This window comes from Lagenorhynchus albirostris, chromosome 14 (assembly GCF_949774975.1).
Source record: "Lagenorhynchus albirostris chromosome 14, mLagAlb1.1, whole genome shotgun sequence".
NCBI lineage: Eukaryota > Metazoa > Chordata > Mammalia > Artiodactyla > Delphinidae > Lagenorhynchus > Lagenorhynchus albirostris.
The window spans coordinates 75914045-75932514 of NC_083108.1; the positions used below are offsets into that span (position 1 = coordinate 75914045).

Genomic DNA, 18470 nt, shown 5'->3' on the forward strand with positions numbered 1-18470 from the left:
ATATTAAAACTCTGCTTTGGACTTTAGGATTTTTGTTTCTTTGTTCTCTTCCTTTAGTGGTTCTACTTTCCTAATTTTCTAATTAAAATGCAGTATTTCTGTAATTTATAAAAACAATTTAAAAGAAGTTAATCTTTGCTTAATTCTTTACCATGAAAACAATATACTAACGAATCTACATATGCAATCTAAAACAGCTATAAAATATTTAAACAGCCTACATCTTTTTGTTAACTCAGTAACAAAATCTATGAGAAATAACACAATAACTTAATAAGTTATTTCTAAAAACACTGATCCTGTGCTTTGTTGGTATGGAAAAATAACGTTATACATCAATTAAATAAGCGTAAATAACCGTAGGGTTTGGTTTCATCATCACTGTAAAATGATGATTTGTGTTGCCAACAAATAAAGACCAGACCAAAAAGTTAAAACATAAGGGATCAATAGGGAATAGAAAAATGGAAGGAGATTAAGAGTCAGAAACAATCACACAAAATGAAACTTAGTAAAACAAACAAAAATGCTATATTCCTCTACCACATGTATAAAAAATTTTTTAAAGAACAAAAAGATATGTTTTGATACTTAAATGGACAAATATAAATGTTATAAGTATCTTTCAGGAGGTATTTTATTTTTAAAATTCTGATAACCAGAAACCAGATGTTTAAAACTAATTTTTACCTGAGTTCACTGCTAACTACATGAAATAAGCTTCGAGATGCATATAATTCTGAGATATTGTTGACTAACCAGCTAAGTAAGCAATCTTACCCAGAACAGATTCTTATATTTATAAACCAAATACGCTAAAAACTATAGGAGAAAGGTTTGAGTTGAACAAATGGGCCATAAAGTAAACAGCTCAGTTAGTCCACTGTGGTTTACTGCCCTCTGGCTGTTGTGGCAGGAGATATCACAGATCAAAAATGGCTGTAAAGAAAAGCTAGGAAGGTGTCAGGCAGAAGTTGGCAGGAAATCCTTCAGGCAAATTTCAACGCTTTGGAATAGATCCTCAAATACATTAAAGTTAGTTTCAATCCTTCTTTTAAAAACAATATGAAGTAACACAACATTTCAAACACCATCTGAAATTTTTCAACCACAAATTAATAAAATACAGAGTAATTTAGACACAATAAAAGCTGGCTCAAGGAGACTAAGTCAAAAAGAGTTAATGCCCTACCCTAACTAAAGATCAGAATTAGTCCTGATTTAGAAAAATTCTTTAGCATACTAGATAGAAAGATTTAGGTGAAGAGGTGGAAAGTTTTACTAGAAATTCAAAGAATATCGATAAAATTTCCTCAGGTTATAAATCTGTGGTAAATACAAAAAGTAGCTCAGAATAATGAAACTCTTACATTAGTTCAAAATTTCCAGATATCAGATGTAATCTGAAGCTAAAAATTAGACAGCATTGGAGCAAATATTTCTTGGAATCACCTAATTACATAAAAAGCAGGAACAAAACACAGGAAAACTTGCTATGCCAAAATCGGAGTAGGTTCTTTACATAAATCTTTCTTCAAAATATTATCCAATGTCATCTCATAACTTTGTCCAACAAGGCTTGCACTAAATTTCTATTATCACTTTACAATTTTCCACCAGAGTTCATCTGGCAATAAACCATAACAGCAACAGTCCAAAAAAAACCAATTCTGTTCATTTCACTGACTTGCTAATTACTCACATTTCACTATCATTTTAAAACAATGGATTTTAGCACGTTTCACTATCATTTTAAAACAATGGATTTTAGCCTCAATCCCAACCCTAACACCCAGGGGACACTATACTTCCCTTTAATAGGAGTGGCTCACAAGGTTCTGATTCCCAGCATGACTGAGAACAAACAAGAAAATTTGAAAAAAACAGGGGGTGGAAAGAAGAGGGGTGAGAGTAAGGATGTTCCTTTGACACACAGCCCATTAAACACTCGGATTTTTCTTCTCAGCAAGTCTTAATAACCTCTTCAGAATTTACCACTGTTCAAAAATATACAATGCAAATTAATTTTTAAGAAAAAACAAAAAACTTACCCTGTAGTTCATGATGTATTACACCCACTAAGTTGGGTTCATCTCCCCACCAGAATATCCATAACTCTTTGCAATCTGGTTTGACATCACGACGCCATACACACAGCAAGTTGGCTTGCAGACAGCGGATGAAACTTAACAGGATTGGATCATCTTGGGCTGGGGCTGAAATTATGGGTCCGCAGTCCCCATGCCCTCCAAAATTGTACCTACGCCATTTGATTCCTGTGAGTTCAGCCTGGAAAAAGTAAAGAAAATTACAACAGTTTTGACTGTTCTTTCTACTGAATACTAAAAACAGGCTTCCATACAGATAAATAAATTTGCTAAAATAAATATTTACAGTATACCTCATATAGTAAGATTTCTTCCACTGAAAAATTTGTCAACCCTTGATTTTTTTTAAGGGGAAAACAACTCATTTCCTCCTATCAAGATTTCTACATAGCTCTTTATATTAAATACCAAAATACAGCAAACAGAGTCATTATTTCCTGTTGAACCATTTTTTTAACTGAAATTTACTTGAAAGTCCCTATAAATAAAATTTTCTATATTATTATGACTTATTTAATTCATAAATTATATTTAGAAATGAAGTAAGAGTTTAAAAAATAAGTTTGTAGAACTGAAATAATTTCTTTCGAAGAATTTCCTCAATTTCGTCCCATCCAGAAGCTACAGTTTAAATATTTTTTAATCAGGGAAACAGTATGCAGTACCACAGTGCTTCACTATGAAAGCCAAAATAGCCTGCTAATAAAACTGATGGAAAGTTATCAGCAATTTATTCATGTTATTTAACGTGTAGCACACAGAAAAGCTTTGCTTCTGTAACAATTCCCTAACATAGCTTCGTCTTTTGTTTTTTAAACACATTTTAAAACATGGTAACTTTAAACCAGCTGACAGCTGATCCTCTGTCTTTATTCTGTTACATGTATTTGTATTCTAAAATTTTTAAATCTTAGGTTTAAAAGGAACTAAATTTCAAGGATGTTTCAACACAAACAAAAGTTAAATTCCTTACTTAAATAACTATAAACTACAACTATGTATTCAAAACTGATAGTAAAACTGATTCTGTACCAAACAGTCCATGTGTCCCTTGCATTTAATCCTTACTCACTCACAGTCCCCCCTCCTCACCCTCCCACCACAACCAAGTTAGTAATTTTTGTCAAGAAGTTGTTTTTCAAAAAACAAGTACCGCAGGGGAGAAAAATAACTGCATCTTCTACTACCATAACTGAAACAAATTTAAAGTGCTAAAACAATCACTATAATGAACATCTCTAAGAAAAAAATATCAGTTTTCTTCAATCCCCCAAAAAAGCTTCACTTAAAAAATGACTCCAAAAATAATAATATCCAAACTAAAACTGTCTGAAAGTCACTAACTTTTCCTTTCACATTATGAGATATGGAAATCTAATCTTTAATGAATATTCTTCGTAAAAACTGGTATTGGCATCATTTAGGCTTTCCCTTTGTACCACTTGGTTTCCTCCAGCTATAAAAGAACTACCTGGCCGATGAAAAAGTTCAAACAAAGAGTAAACTAATCACACAAGAAATAATTATTCTCCATAATCACATCAGAAATAATTATCAGCATCCTACTTTATGTTCTTCCTGTTTTTCTGTACTTAAACTTTTTGAAGTTAGAATCATACTGCATGGTTTTATATCCTTTTTCACATACTATAAATATTTCTATATATTACTAATTATTATTAAAAAACAATTCTTAATATTTTCATACTATTCACTCTTTGAAGAAAACAATTTACTCAGAGGACTTCCGGGAAGATGGCGGAAGAGTAAGACGCGGAGATCGCCTTCCTCCCCACAGATACACCAGAAATACATCTACACGTGGAACAACTCCTACAGAACACCTACTGAATGCTGGCAGAAGACCTCAGACCTCCCAAAAGGCAAGAAACCCCCCACGTACCTGGGTAGGGAAAAAGAAAAAAGAATAAACAGAGACAAAAGGATAGGGACGGGACCGGCACCAGGAAGGAGCTGTGAAGGAGGAAAGGTTTCCACACACTAGGAAGCCCCTTCGCGGGCGGAGACTGCAGGTGGCAGAGGGGGGAAGCTTCGGGGCCGCGGAGGAGAGCACAGCAACAGGGGTGCGGAGGGCAAAGCAGAGAGATTCCTGCACAGAGGATCGGCGCCGACCGGCACTCACCAGCCCGAGAGGCTTGTCTGCTTCCCCGCCAGGGCGGGCGGGGCTGGGAGCTGAGGCTCTGGCTTCGGTCGAAGCGCAGGGAGAGGACTGGGGTTGGCAGCGTGAACACATCCTGCAGGGGGTTAGTGCGCCACGTCTAGCCGGGAGGGAGTCCGGGAAAAGTCTGGACCTGCCGAAGAGGCAAGAGACTTTTTCTTCCCTCTTTGTTTCCTGGTGTGCAAGGAGAGGGGATTAAGAGTGCTGCTTAAAGGAGCTCCAGACACGGGCGCGAGCCGCTGCTAAAAGCGCGGACCCCAGAGACAGGCATGAGACGCTTAGGCTGCTGCTGCCGCCACCAAGAAGCCTGTGTGCGAGCACAGGTCACTATCCACACACCCCTTCTGGGGAGCCTGTGCGGCCCGCCACTGCCAGGGTCCCGGGATCCAGGGACAACACCCCGGGAGAATGCACGGCGCGCCTCAGGCTGGTGCAACGTCATGTTGGCCTCTGCTGCCGCAGGCTCGCCCCACACTCCGTGCCCCTCCCTGCCCCCGGCCTGAGTGAGCCAGAGCCCCCGAATCAGCGGCTCCTTTAACCCCGTCCTGTCTGAGCGAAGAACAGACGCCCTCCGGCGACCTACACACAGAGGCGGGGCCAAATCCAAAACTGAGCCCCTGGGAGCTGTGAGAACAAAGAAGAGAAAGGGAAAATCTCTCCCAGCAGCCTCAGAAGCAGCGGATTAAAGCTCCACAATCAACTTGATGTACCCTGCATCTGTGGAATACCTGAATAGACAACCAATCATCCCAAATTGAGGAGGTGGACTTTGAGAGCAAGCTTTATGATTTTTTCCCCTTTGCCTCTTTTTGTGAGTGTGTATGTATATGCTTCTGTGTGAGATTTTGTCTGTATAGCTTTGCTTCCACCATTTGTCCCAGGGTTCTATCCGTCCATTTTTTTGTTTTCTCTTAATAATTATTTTTTTATTTTAATAACTTTATTATATTTTATCTTACTTTATCTTCTTTTTTCCTTCCTTCCCTCCTTCCTTCCTCCCTCCCTCCCTCCATTCTTTTCTTTCTTTCTTTCTTTCTTCTACTAATTCTTTTTTTCTACATTTTCTCCCTCTCCTTCTGAGCCCTGTGGATGAAAGCCTCTTGGTGCTGCAGCGAGGAGTTAGTGCTGTGCCTCTGAGGTGGGAGAGCCAACTTGAGGACACTGGTCCACAAGAGACCTCCCAGCTCCACATAACATCAAACAGCGAAAATCTCCCAGAGATCTTCATCTCAACACCAGCACCCAGCTTCACCCGACGACCAGCAAGCTACAGTGCTGGACATCCTATGCCAAACAACTAGCAAGACAGGAATACAACCCCACCCATTAGCAGAGAGGCTGCCCAAAATCATAATAAGTCTACAGACACCCCAAAACACACCACCAGACGTGGACCTGCCCACCAGAAAGACAAGATCCAGCCTCATCCACCAGAACACAGGCACTAGTCCCCTCCACCAGGAAGCCTACACAACCCACTGAACCAACCTTAGCCACTGGGGACAGACACCAAAAACAACGGGAACTACGAACCTGCAGCCTGCAAAAAGGAGACCCCAAACACAGTAAGATAAGCAAAATGAGAAGACAGAAAAACACACAGCAGATGAAGGAGCAAGATAAAAACCCACCAGACCTAACAAATGAAGAGGAAATAGGCAGTCTACCTGAAAAAGAATTCAGAATAATGATAGTAAAGATGATCCAAAATCTTGGAAATAGAATAGACAAAATGCAAGAAACATTTAACAAGGACCTAGAAGAACTAAAGATGAAACAATGATGAACAGCACGATAAATGAAATGAAAAATACTCTAGATGGGATCAATAGCAGAATAACTGAGGCAGAAGAACGGATAAGTGACCTGCAAGATAAAATAGTGGAAATAACTACTGCAGAGCAGAATAAAGAATGAAAAGAACTGAAGACAGTCTCAGAGACCTCTGGGACAACATTAAACACACCAACATTCGAATTATAGGGGTTCCAGAAGAAGAAGAGAAAAAGAAAGGGACTGAGAAAATATTTGAAGAGATTATAGTTGAAAACTTCCCTAATATGGGAAAGGAAATAGTTCATCAAGTCCAGGAAGCACAGAGAGTCCCATACAGGATAAATCCAAGGAGAAATACGCCAAGACACATATTAATCAAACTGTCAAAAATTAAATACAAAGAAAACGTATTAAAAACAGCAAGGGAAAAACAACAAATAACACACAAGGGAATCCCCATAAGGTTAACAGCTGATCTTTCAGCAGAAACTCTGCAAGCCAGAAGGGACTGGCAGGACATATTTAAAGTGATGAAGGAGAAAAACCTGCAACCAAGATTACTCTACCCAGCAAGGATCTCATTCAGATTTGATGGAGAAATTAAAACCTTTACAGACAAGCAAAAGCTGAGAGAGTTCAGCACCACCAAACCAGCTCTACAACAACGGCTAAAGGAACTTCTATAGGCAAAAAACACAAGAGAAGGAAAAGACCTACAATAACGAACCCAAAACAATTAAGAAAATGGGAATAGGAACATACATATTGATAATTACCTTAAATGTAAATGGACTAAATGCTCCCACCAGAAGACACAGATTGGCTGAATGGATACAAAAACAAGAACCATATATTTGCTGTCTACAAGAGACCCACTTCAGACCTAGAGACACATACAGACTGAAAGCAAGGGGATGGAAAAAGATATTTCATGCAAATGGAAACCAAAAGAAAGCTGGAGTAGCAATTCTCATATCAGACAAAATAGACTTTAAAATAAAGACTATCAGAAGAGACAAAGAAGGACACTACATAATGATCAAGGGATCGATCCAAGAAGAAGATATAACAATTGTAAATATTTATGCACCCAACATAGGAGCACCTCAATACATAAGGCAAATACTAACAGCCATAAAAAGGGAAATCGACAGTAACACATTCATAGTAGGGGACTTTAACAGCCCACTTTCACCAATGGACAGATCATCCAAAATGAAAATAAATAAGGAAACACAAGCTTTAAATGATACATTAAACAAGATGGACTTAATTGATATTTATAGGACATTCCAACCAAAAACAACAGAATACACATTTTTCTCTAGTGCTCATGGAACATTCTCCAGGATAGATCATATCTTGGGTCACAAATCAAGCCTTGGTAAATCTAAGAAAACTGAAATTGTACCAAGTATCTATTCCAACCACAACACTATGAGACTAGACATCAATTACAGGAAAAGATCTGTAAAAAATACAAACACATGAAGGCTAAACAATACACTACTTAATAACGAAGTGATCACTGAAGAAATCAAAGAGGAAATCAAAAAATACCTAGAAATAAATGACAATGGAGACACGATGACCCAAAATCTATGGGATGCGGCAAAAGCAGTTCTAAGAGGGAAGTTTATAGCAATACAATCCTATCTTAAGAAATAGGAAACATCTCAAATAAACAACCTAACCTTGCACCTAAAGCAATCAGAGAAAGAAGAACAAAAACACCCCAAACTTAGCAGAAGGGAAGAAATCATCAAAATCAGATCAGAAATAAATGAAAAAGAAATGAAGGAAACGATAGCAAAGATCAATAGAACTAAAAGCTGGTTCTTTGAGAAGATAAAATTGATAAACCATTAGCCAGACTCATCAAGAAAAAAAGGGAGAAGACTCAAATCAATAGAATTAGAAATGAAAAAGGAGAAGTAACAACTGACACTGCAGAAATACTAAAGATCGTAAGAGATTACTACAAGCAACTCTATGCCAATAAAATGGACAACCTGGAAGAAATGGACAAATTCTTAGAAAGGCACAACCTGCCAAGACTGAATCAGGAAGAAATAGAAAATATGAACAGGCCAATCACAAGCACTGAAGTTGAAACTGTGATTAAAAATCTTCCAACAAACAAAAGCCCAGGACCAGATGGCTTCACAGGCGAATTCTATCAAACATTTAGAGAAGAGCTAACACCTATCTTTCTCAAACTCTTCCAAAATATAGCAGAGGGAGGAACACTCCCAAACTCATTCTACGAGGCCACCATCACCCTGATACCAAAACCAGACAAGGATGTCACAAAGAAAGAAAACTACAGGCCAATATCACTGATGAACATAGATGCAAAAATCCTCAACAAAATACTAGCAAACAGAATCCAACAGCACATTAAACAGATCATACACCATGATCAAGTGGGGTTTATTCCAGGAATGCAAGGATTCTTCAATATACGCAAATCAATCAACGTGATACACCATATTAACAAATTGAAGGAGGAAAAACCATATGATCATCTCAATAGATGCAGAGAAAGCTTTCGACAAAATTCAACACCCATTTATGATGAAAATCCTCCAGAAAGTAGGCATAGAGGGAACTTACCTCAACATAATAAAGGCCATATATGACAAACCCACAGCCAACATCGTCCTCAATGGTGAAAAACAGAAACCATTTCCACTAAGATAGGAACAAGACCAGGTTGCCCACTCTCACCACTATTATTCAACATAGTTTTGGAAGTTTTAGCCACAGCAATCAAAGAAGAAAAGGAAATAAAAGGAATCCAAATCGCAAAAGAAGTAGTAAAGCTGTCACTATCTGCAGATGACATGATACTATACATAGAGAATCCTAAAGATGCTACCAGAAAACTACTAGAGCTAATCAGTGAATCTGGTAAATTAGCAGGATACAAAATTAATGCACAAAACTCTCTGGCATTCCTATACACTAATGACGAAAAATCTGAAACTGAAATCAAGAAAACACTCTCATTTACCATTGCAACAAAAAGAATAAAATACCTAGGAATAAACCTACCTAAGGAGACAAAAGACCTGTATGCAGAAAATTATAAGACACTGATGAAAGAAATTAAAGATGTTACAAATAGATGGAGAGATATACCATGTTCTTGGATTGGAAGAATCAACATTGTGAAAATGACTCTACTACCCAAAGCAATCTACAGATTCAATGCAATCCCTATCAAACTACCACTGGCATTTTTCACAGAACTAGAACAAAAAATTTCACAATTTGTATGGAAACACAAAAGACCCCGAATAGCCAAAGCAATCTTGAGAATGAAAAACGGAGCTGGAGGAGTCAGGCTCCCTGACTTCAGACTATACTACAAAGTTACAGTAATCAAGACAGTATGGTACTGGCACAAAAACAGAAATATAGATCAATGGCACAGGATAGAAAGCCCAGAGATAAACCCACGCACATATGGTCACCTTATCTTTGATAAAAGAGGAAGGAATGTACAGTGGAGAAAGGACAGCCTCTTCAATAAGTGGTGCTGGGAAAACTGGACAGGTACATGTAAAAGTACGAAATTAGATCACTCCCTAACACCATACACAAAAATAAACTCAAAATGGATTAAAGCCCTAAATGTAAGGCCAGAAACTATCAAACACTTAGAGGAAAACATAGGCAGGACACTCTATGACATAAATCACAGCAAGATCCTTTTTGACCCACCTCCTAGAGAAATGGAAATAAAAACAAAAATAAACAAATGGGACCTAATGAAACTTCAAAGCTTTTGCACAGCAAAGGAAACCATAAACAAGGCCAAAAGACAACCCTCAGAATGGGAGAAAATATTTGCAAATGAAGCAACTGACAAAGGATTAATCTCCAAAATTTATAAGCAGCTCATGCAGCTTAATAACAAAAAAACAAACAACCCAATCCAAAAATGGGCAGAAGACCTAAATAGACATTTCTCCAAAGAAGATATACAGACTGCCAACAAACACATGAAAGTATGCTCAACATCATTAATCATTAGAGAAATGCAAATCAAAACTACAATGAGATATCATCTCACACCAGTTAGAATGGCCATCATCAAAAAATCTAGAAACAATAAATGCTGGAGAGGGTGTGGAGAAAAGGAAACCCTCTTACACTGTTGGTGGGAATGTAAATTGACACAGCCACTGTGGAGAACAGTATGGAGGTTCCTTAAAAAACTACAAATAGAACTACCATATGACCCAGCAATCCCACTACTGGGCATATACCCTGAGAAAACCATAATTCAAAAAGAGTCATGTGCCAAAATGTTCATTGCAGCTCTATTTACAATAGCCCGGAAATGGAAACAACCTAAGTGTCCATCATCGGATGAATGGATAAAGAAGATGTGGCACATATATACAATGGAATATTACTCAGCCATAAAAAGAAACGAAATTGAGCTATTTGTAATGAGGTGGATAGACCTAGAGTCTGTCAAAGTGAAGTAAGTCAGAAAGAGAGAGACAAATTCCGTATGCTAACACATATATATGGAATTTTAGAAAAAAAAGATGTCATGAAGAACCTAGGGGTAAAACAGGAATAAAGACACAGACCTACTAGAGAATGGACTTGAGGATATGGAGAGGGGGAGGGGTAAGCTGTGACAAAGCGAGAGAGGGGCATGGACATATATACACTACCAAACATAAGGTAGATAGCTAGTGGGAAGCAGCCGCATAGCACAGGGAGATCAGCTTGGTGCTTTGTGACCGCCTGGAGGGGTGGGATAGGGAGGGTGGGAGGGAGGGAGACGCAAGAAGGAAGAGATATGGGAACATATGTATGTATAGAACTGATTCATTTTGTTGTAAAGCAGAAACTAACACACCATTGTAAAGCAATTATACGCCAATAAAGATGTTTAAAAAAAAAGCAAATTGCTAAAACAAATAGTTGAATTTAATTGGTAATCTCTATTAAAACACATTGATATCATGCAGTGTCTAATATAATAATCTGATTAAAAATTGATGGTTTGGTTTGCTTTCTCAAAAAAAAATTTATTCCATAACAACTGGACAATCTTCCTATTTCACTATTATAATTATTATAATTGGTGAACATCCTTGCACATTATTTTCCTGATTACTTTCCTTACGAGAGATTGCTTGCTGTAGAATTACCAAAGAATACAAATATTTTAGGACTCATGAAAGAATGCTACCACACTGCTTTTTAGTAGTCTCACCCATACAAATAACCTCCTGCCAAACTGCATATCTTTTAAAATACCTGTTGATTTAATAAAATGATATGCCCTTGTACCAATTGGTAGTCTTCATTCTACTAAGAGGAAATTATTATCATATATTTGATCAGAAGTATAACCTGGGGCCAGTCTTCTTGGGTTTGATTCCCAGCTGTGTACTTACTAGCTGAAAGTAGCAAGTACCTAGCAAATTATTTAATCTTTGTCTCTCAGTTGCCTTACCGGTAAAATGAGAATAATGGTATTGAGAGTTGATTAAATGAGTTAGTATATACAGAAAGCGCTTAGGACAGTGCCTGGCACATAGCAAAAAATATAAATGATACTGGTTCATTACTAGTAGTACTAGTGTAGTAGTAGTACTACTTCCCTTTAGTTGTCTGTCCACATCGTTTCTGTTTTTCTATCATAGAAGTTCGTTTCCTCAAATAAAAGCAGTGTGTGTGTATGTTATGTTTTAATCAGAAAGCCTAAGATCAATTTTTAAATAAATATCAAAGAAGGAAACTAAATAAGACTAAGTGGGGGCAGCTGAAATCAGGAAAGTCAAGTAGAAGACTAACTTTTCTTATATCACCTAAGCTAGTGTTCTGTGCCTAAGGATCCTGAGGAAGTGGAGGGGAGAAAAGAAGAGGAGGAAAACATACCAATAAAAATGAATCACTAATGCTTACATTAACCATATTTAAAAGGTTAGAAAATTAAAATACATCAGAGATTTAAATATCAGGTGAGTCAGTCCCCAAGAAAATCTACACAGCAACTTAATCACAAGAATACTTTCACCTGTAACACCCAGCATGGTTCAGCAGACAAAATACTTGGCTTTGGGCTTCCCTGGTGGCACAGTGGTTGAGAGTCCGCCTGCCGATGTGGGGGACGCGGGTTCGTGCCCCGGTCTGGGAGGATCCCACGTGCCGTGGAGCGGCTGGGCCTGTGGGCCATGGCCGCTGAGCCTGCACGTCCGGAGCCTGTGCTCCGCAACAGGAGAGGCCACAGCAGTGAGAGGCCCGCGTACCGAAAAAGAAAACAAAAAAAAAAAAACTTGGCTTTGATTCAGGAGAATGGTTTCCTAATCCTAGCACTTGCACTAACTTCCTATCAGTGTTTCTATGGTCTCAGTGGTAAAAGAAAGCCGCTGCCACCTGCTCTATATCTTTATGGAGTTGTTCTAGCAAGTGATGTAATACAAATGCAAGTGACATAACATCAAGGCTACAAACTTAATCTCTTCATAACTAATTCAGCCAGAAGTACTAAAAATGTCCAATCATTTAAAAACAATTTATCCCTTTACCTTAAAACTAAAATTAAATATCACTATACCAGTCTTCACTGGAAAATGTAACAATGAAACACCACTCAAGCCTAACAGACACCTAGGTATAAAATGAATGTTCAAAGACTTAGCTTTAAATTTTGAGTTAATATTTGATTAAGAGGAAAAATGACTGAAACACCTTGTCCAAGAAAAAAAATCCTAGAATGGATGTATATTTAATTACACTATTAAAATATATCTTCACATACCGTGACCATGTTTATAATTAAAAATCAATTCCACACAAAGTTCTGTTGACCCAATTTCTGACAAATGTGTACTTCCAAGACTCAAAATTCTTGAAGCAACCCTTTAAAGTATTTCTAGGTGCAAATTATCCCAAAAATGCAATTATTTCTCACTGTCAAAGATGAACAATTTATATTTAAGATTACATGGTTTTTAAAATATAGAATCGGAAAAAAAATATGCAAGGAAAAAAATCAGTATTGCGCATAGATAGAACGATAACCACAACCATCATCATTTATTCATCACCTACTTAATACCAGGCAGCATACTAGGGTCTTCTCATAGAATTTCTAATATGAGGCACCATACTAGTGTCTTCATATATAATTTCTAATCTTCTCAAACAGTTAAAATAATTCTCAGAAACACAAAGCTTAAATAATTCTCCAATAACCACACAGGTAGCAACTGGCAGATCCCAAACATAACTGGATTTAAAGCATAACTGAATTTAAAGCATAAACTCTTTCTGCTCTGCCATACTGTTTCACAGGGCTAATGGTAAAAATTAGCCCTAGAGGATTATAAAATAGTACAAAGAAACAGTCATCAACTCAATTTAGCAATGACAAGAGCTCACGGCCAAACTTTCTAATTTAAGAAAGTTCCTGAATCTTTCTTTACTCATCCTGAGTTATTAAGAAAACTAGTATAAGGGCTTCCCTGGTGGCGCGGTGGTTGAGAGTCCGCCTGCCGATGCAGGGGACACGGGTTCGTGCCCCGGTCCGGGAAGATCCCACATGCCGCGGAGCAGCTGGGCCCGTGAGCCGTGGCCGCTGAGCCTGCACGTCCGGAGCCTGTGCTCCGCAATGGGAGAAGACACAACAGTGAGAGGCCCGCGTACCGAAAAAACAAAAAAAAAGAGGAAACTAGTATAAGACTGCCCACTACACCATTCCATAAATAGGAGAGACCTGTTTCATTTCACTCAGATAATTACATGCCTTCTTTACATGTTACCACTTTAGGACCATACTCACACAAGCTGATTTTTAGAGGATATGTATAACAAACCAAGAAAATAACTATTCTAATAGCAAGAGAGACTGGAGGAAAATTTTCTCAGCCGTGGCTGGTATCAGCTGTACAGGTAGTCGGCATCCTCCGGGAACTGAACTTAACTGGCAGAGACTACCCTGGCCTAAACAGAAGTTCAATACAGAATGGTTCAAATTAAAAAGATTACAACAGAATCAGGATAAATGCACTTTCTTATGACATGAATGTATTTAAAGAAAATTTATATTGATTCTTAATATCCTATTCTTTAGGTACTACACATAGGAAATGAGCTGATAAATTTTCCCAATGGAGGTCACTTATTTGCACTAACCCTTGGTAATCAGATCCCTCATGACCAACATATACTTGCAGTGTGGCTCTCCAAAGTTAAACCTGTATTCAGAGGTCATGGAATAGAATAAAACTAACGTAACTCGGTAAGAATGAACCCAGAGTGTAGTATCATGGAAAGAACCCTGGTCGCAGGTCGGGAGATCTAGGTTCAAGTCCTAGTTTTTCAACTATTTACCTAAACAATATCAGGAAATCTCCATCTCTGGGCACCTTGGCTTCCTGGCCTGTAAGGTGATATGGTTGACCTAGATACTATAAATGAGTTCAAGTCTCCTGACCCAGGCTAATTACATCCCACTCACAAAGGCAACCTGTAAATGAGACTGACCCTTATAAGATGCCTTACAATGATCAGCGGGAATAGGAGAGCGACCAGAAGATACTTTATGAACTTTCAAGAATAGTCGAAAGAAAGATTTCTCCAACTACAGAACAATTAACTTAATATCAATCCTTGACAGGATTCTAGGATGGTATGTCGAAAAGGCAGCTGTGATCACTTGAGACTACATGAGTACATTAGGAAATTCCAAGTCTGCCTCACCTCACTTCCTCCTGTGATAGGGTTACTACACTAGTAGACCAAAGAAATACAGCTAACAAACATATTAAGTCACCTCTCAACTGTAGTCATAGGAAGGAAAAAAGTCAGGATCATAGAAAACGTCTGTTAAAACATAACTAATCAGCTCCAGGTAAAGACGGCAGAGTAAACACACACATCTGCTTTTGCTCTCTCTTAAATCCCTCAAAAAAAAACCAGTAAAGAAGTTTGTTTCTTTGTTTTGTTTTTTTCCCTTAAACCATAAAATCACAACGGTAGGTAGTAGTGATGAGCGCATCCAGGTTTTGAAAGGTAAGAAGCAGATGCTCGAGGTCAAGAGTCTTATAACACCAAAGAAAACTGTGGAGAAAGCGGAGCTACAACCCAATTTACACAGAATTATAAATACAGGTACAGTCGTCCCTCAGTATCCATGGAGGATTGGTTCCAGAATGCCCCCACAAATACCAAAATCTGTGGATGCTCAAATCCCTTATATAAATGGTGTAGTATTTGCATATAACCTATGCATATCCTTTAAGTAATCTTTGGGTTACTTATGATACCTAAAACAATGTAAATGCTATGTAAATAGTTGCAGGTGCAAAGCAAATTCAAGTTTTTCTTTTTGGAACTTTCTGGAATTTTTTTCTGAATATTTTTGGTCTGCAGTTGATTGAATCCACAAATGCAGAACCCACAGTTATGGACGTATCTTGTGGAAGTAGAAAGGCAGAGAAAAGAGCAAATAAGGAAAACTAGTTGAAAGCCTGCTTGGAAGACACTCAGAACCCAGGTACCCTCCCCACTGCCTGTCTTTACAGTAGCAAATCACTGGAAGGGTATTCTCTGGGGCCAGTAAAACACAGGGTATCTGAACTCATGGACACAGGCGCAGATGAAGGCAGGAAACCAGGAAACAGTACATCAGGTGACCACGTACAGAATGAAGGTCAAAAATCACCCTCTCCAACCCTCTCCCTCTAAGCACCTAGAAAGCTGGTAGCCAGTCTTTCATCCCCCAGAAAGGAGTCTGGAAAAGTCTTCTCTGGGAAAACTGACAGCTCAACAGAAAAGACCTCAAGATAATGACATCAAAGCTTCCCCAACTAAAGAGTCCACCCCAATCAGTGAACTGCACAGTAAACAAATGTCACTCCCATACTACTTCGAAGCAGTTTTTTAGTCCATCTTTCCTAAACATGAACAGATGACCAGGAATTACTAAAAAGTTGAGGAAAACCACTGAGGAATTATAGAGACAAAAAATACAGAAAAGTGACTTGGAGTTAACAGACTACATCGGGAGAAGAAAACTTTTAAAAAATCTATCATTAATATTCTCAAAGAGATAAAATAGTGCAACCATTAAAAAAGAACAGGATGGGGCTTCCCTGGTGGCGCAGTGGTTGAGAGTCCGCCTGCCGATGCAGGGGACACGGGTTCGTGCCCAGGTCCGGGAAGATTCCAACATGTCACGGAGAGGCTGGGCCCGTGAGCCATGGCCGCTGGGCCTCCGCATCCAGAGCCTGTGCTCCGCAATGGGAGAGGCCACAACAGTGAGAGGCCCACGTACTGCAAAAAAAAAAAAAAAAAAAAAAAAAGAACAGGATGCTATTTCAGAAAAGCAGCACAGAGACCTAAAAGATGGCTCTTGGAAATTTTAAAACAATGATGCCAGAAATGATAAAACTCCACAGAAGGGCTGGAAGATAAAATTTCCCCCAGAAAGTAAAGCAAATAAACAAACAAAAAATAAGAGGGTGGGGGGAGATAAAACTATAGGAGCAGCCCAGGAAGTTCAAAACTAAATACAAGAGCTTTCAGAAAGAGAAAACACAGAAAATGAGAAAGAGGAAATGACCAATAAAATAATTCACAAAAATTCCGGGGGGGGGTGATGAGAGAAGAATACAAATTTCTACATTGAAAGGGCTCACTGAGTATCCAGAACAACAGATTAAAAGAGACTCACAGAAAGCATATTACTGTAAACTTTCAACACATTGCAGACAAAGAGAAGGGCCTCAAAGCTTCCATATAGTAAAAAGGGGACACATACAGAGAATCAGGAATCAGAAGGATTTCTGACTTCTCAACAGTAATACTAGAAGAAGGCAATGGTGCAATAACTCCAAAATTCTAAAGAAAAAGTACTCCAAACTAGATGTCTATGGCAATCTAAATTATCTATCAAGTGTAAAAGCAGAATAAATACATTTCAAAATATGCAAGGCGTTTAAAAAAAACGGCACCCTTTCTCAGGAAGCTACTGTAGGTATACCCCACCAAAAGGAGGGAATAAACCAAGTAAGAAGCCATGAGGTTTAGGAAATAGATCCAACAAGGGAGGGAGCAAAACAAATCCCTAAGATTACAGTCAATAATCAGATGATTCCAGGTTGTGAACTGTGCACCAGTGTAGAGGGCAATCAATCCAGATCATGACAGGTCAGATGGCTCTACAAAAGACTTTTGTTAAAGAATCTGAAACTGAAAGAACACCCAATATTTGAAAGACTTAAAAGAAGATTCAAATAATAGGCAAAAAGTTTGGGGATGAATTAGTTTAAAATACATAGTAAACAGTCCGAAAACAAGCAAACAAACAAAACCCAGATAATTACCATCTTCGAGTTACACAGAGAAGGAAAAGTAATCAGAGTTTACTGCATGACTTTGCCATACATTAACATAATCAAGTGAATGTTAACACTGAATATTAAGCTAACCAAAATTACTATACCACTATTTTGGTAAAATGGAAGGATGGAAAAAGGCATGTTTGCTTAGTAAGAGGGAGAGAGAATAAGCTAAATCCTCACCTTCGATAGTGAAAGATCCACATTTTTAAAACCTAAAATAACTATAAACTTAGTATTTAGTAACATTTAAGAATCAGGATAGGGGCTTCCCTGGTGGCGCAGTGGTTGAGAGTCCGCCTGCCGATGCAGGGGACACGGGTTCGTGCCCCGGTCTGGGAAGATCCCACATGCCGCGGAGCGGCTGGGCCCGTGAGCCATGGCCGCTGAGCCTGCGCGTCCGGAGCCTGTGCTCCGCAACGGAAGAGGCCGCAACAGTGAGAGGCCCGCATACCACAAAAGAAAAGAAGAAGAAAAAAAAATAATCAGGATAATCAACAAAAGTAGGTGAATGTGTGTATCTCTGGAGAAGGTAAAACAGGGGCCAGGAGTAGGGGAACACTATTCACTAAACCTAGGAATTCCCTGTGCTCCAGTGGTTAGGACTTGGTGCTGTCACTGCCGTGGCCTGGGTTCAGTCCCTGGTGGGGAACTAAGATCCCACAAGCTGCAAGGCACAGCCAAAAAAAAAAAAAAAAAAAAACCATGTAGAACTATTTGATTCTTTAACTATGTCAGAGTACCACTCTGCTTTAAAATTTTTTTAAACTAATCAAAATGTGGTAACAAAATATATTTAATATATACAAAAAGTTACTATTAATATTGAGAACTCACACCTTTTTATAGACTGATTCTAGACAAATTCCTAACCTTAAGAACAACTTAGCATGCCATAAATTGTGTTGCAAAAGCCAAAGAGTTATTTACCAGGTGTTAAAATGGGTTGTCTCTCTCTTCTCTCCATTTTTAGACTATTAAAACTCTAGCTGAGCAGCGACACACTTCCAGCTGCATGCTCCCCAC

The 18470-nt window shown here is 38.5% G+C and overlaps 1 protein-coding gene across 5 annotated transcripts in view; it reads right to left on the reverse strand.

Moving 5' to 3' along the window:
• Positions 1 to 18470, reverse strand: part of MED13L (mediator complex subunit 13L) — a 297857-nt gene that overhangs the window by 253072 nt on the left and 26315 nt on the right. For 4 of the 5 annotated variants that reach the window (XM_060121968.1, XM_060121970.1, XM_060121969.1 and 1 more), the window contains exon 2: positions 2052 to 2289. In XM_060121968.1, the coding sequence (XP_059977951.1) occupies positions 2052 to 2289 (238 nt within the window). Of the gene's footprint in view, positions 1 to 2051; positions 2290 to 18470 lie in introns of those variants that run through there. The other variant, XM_060121971.1, reaches the window with a different exon arrangement.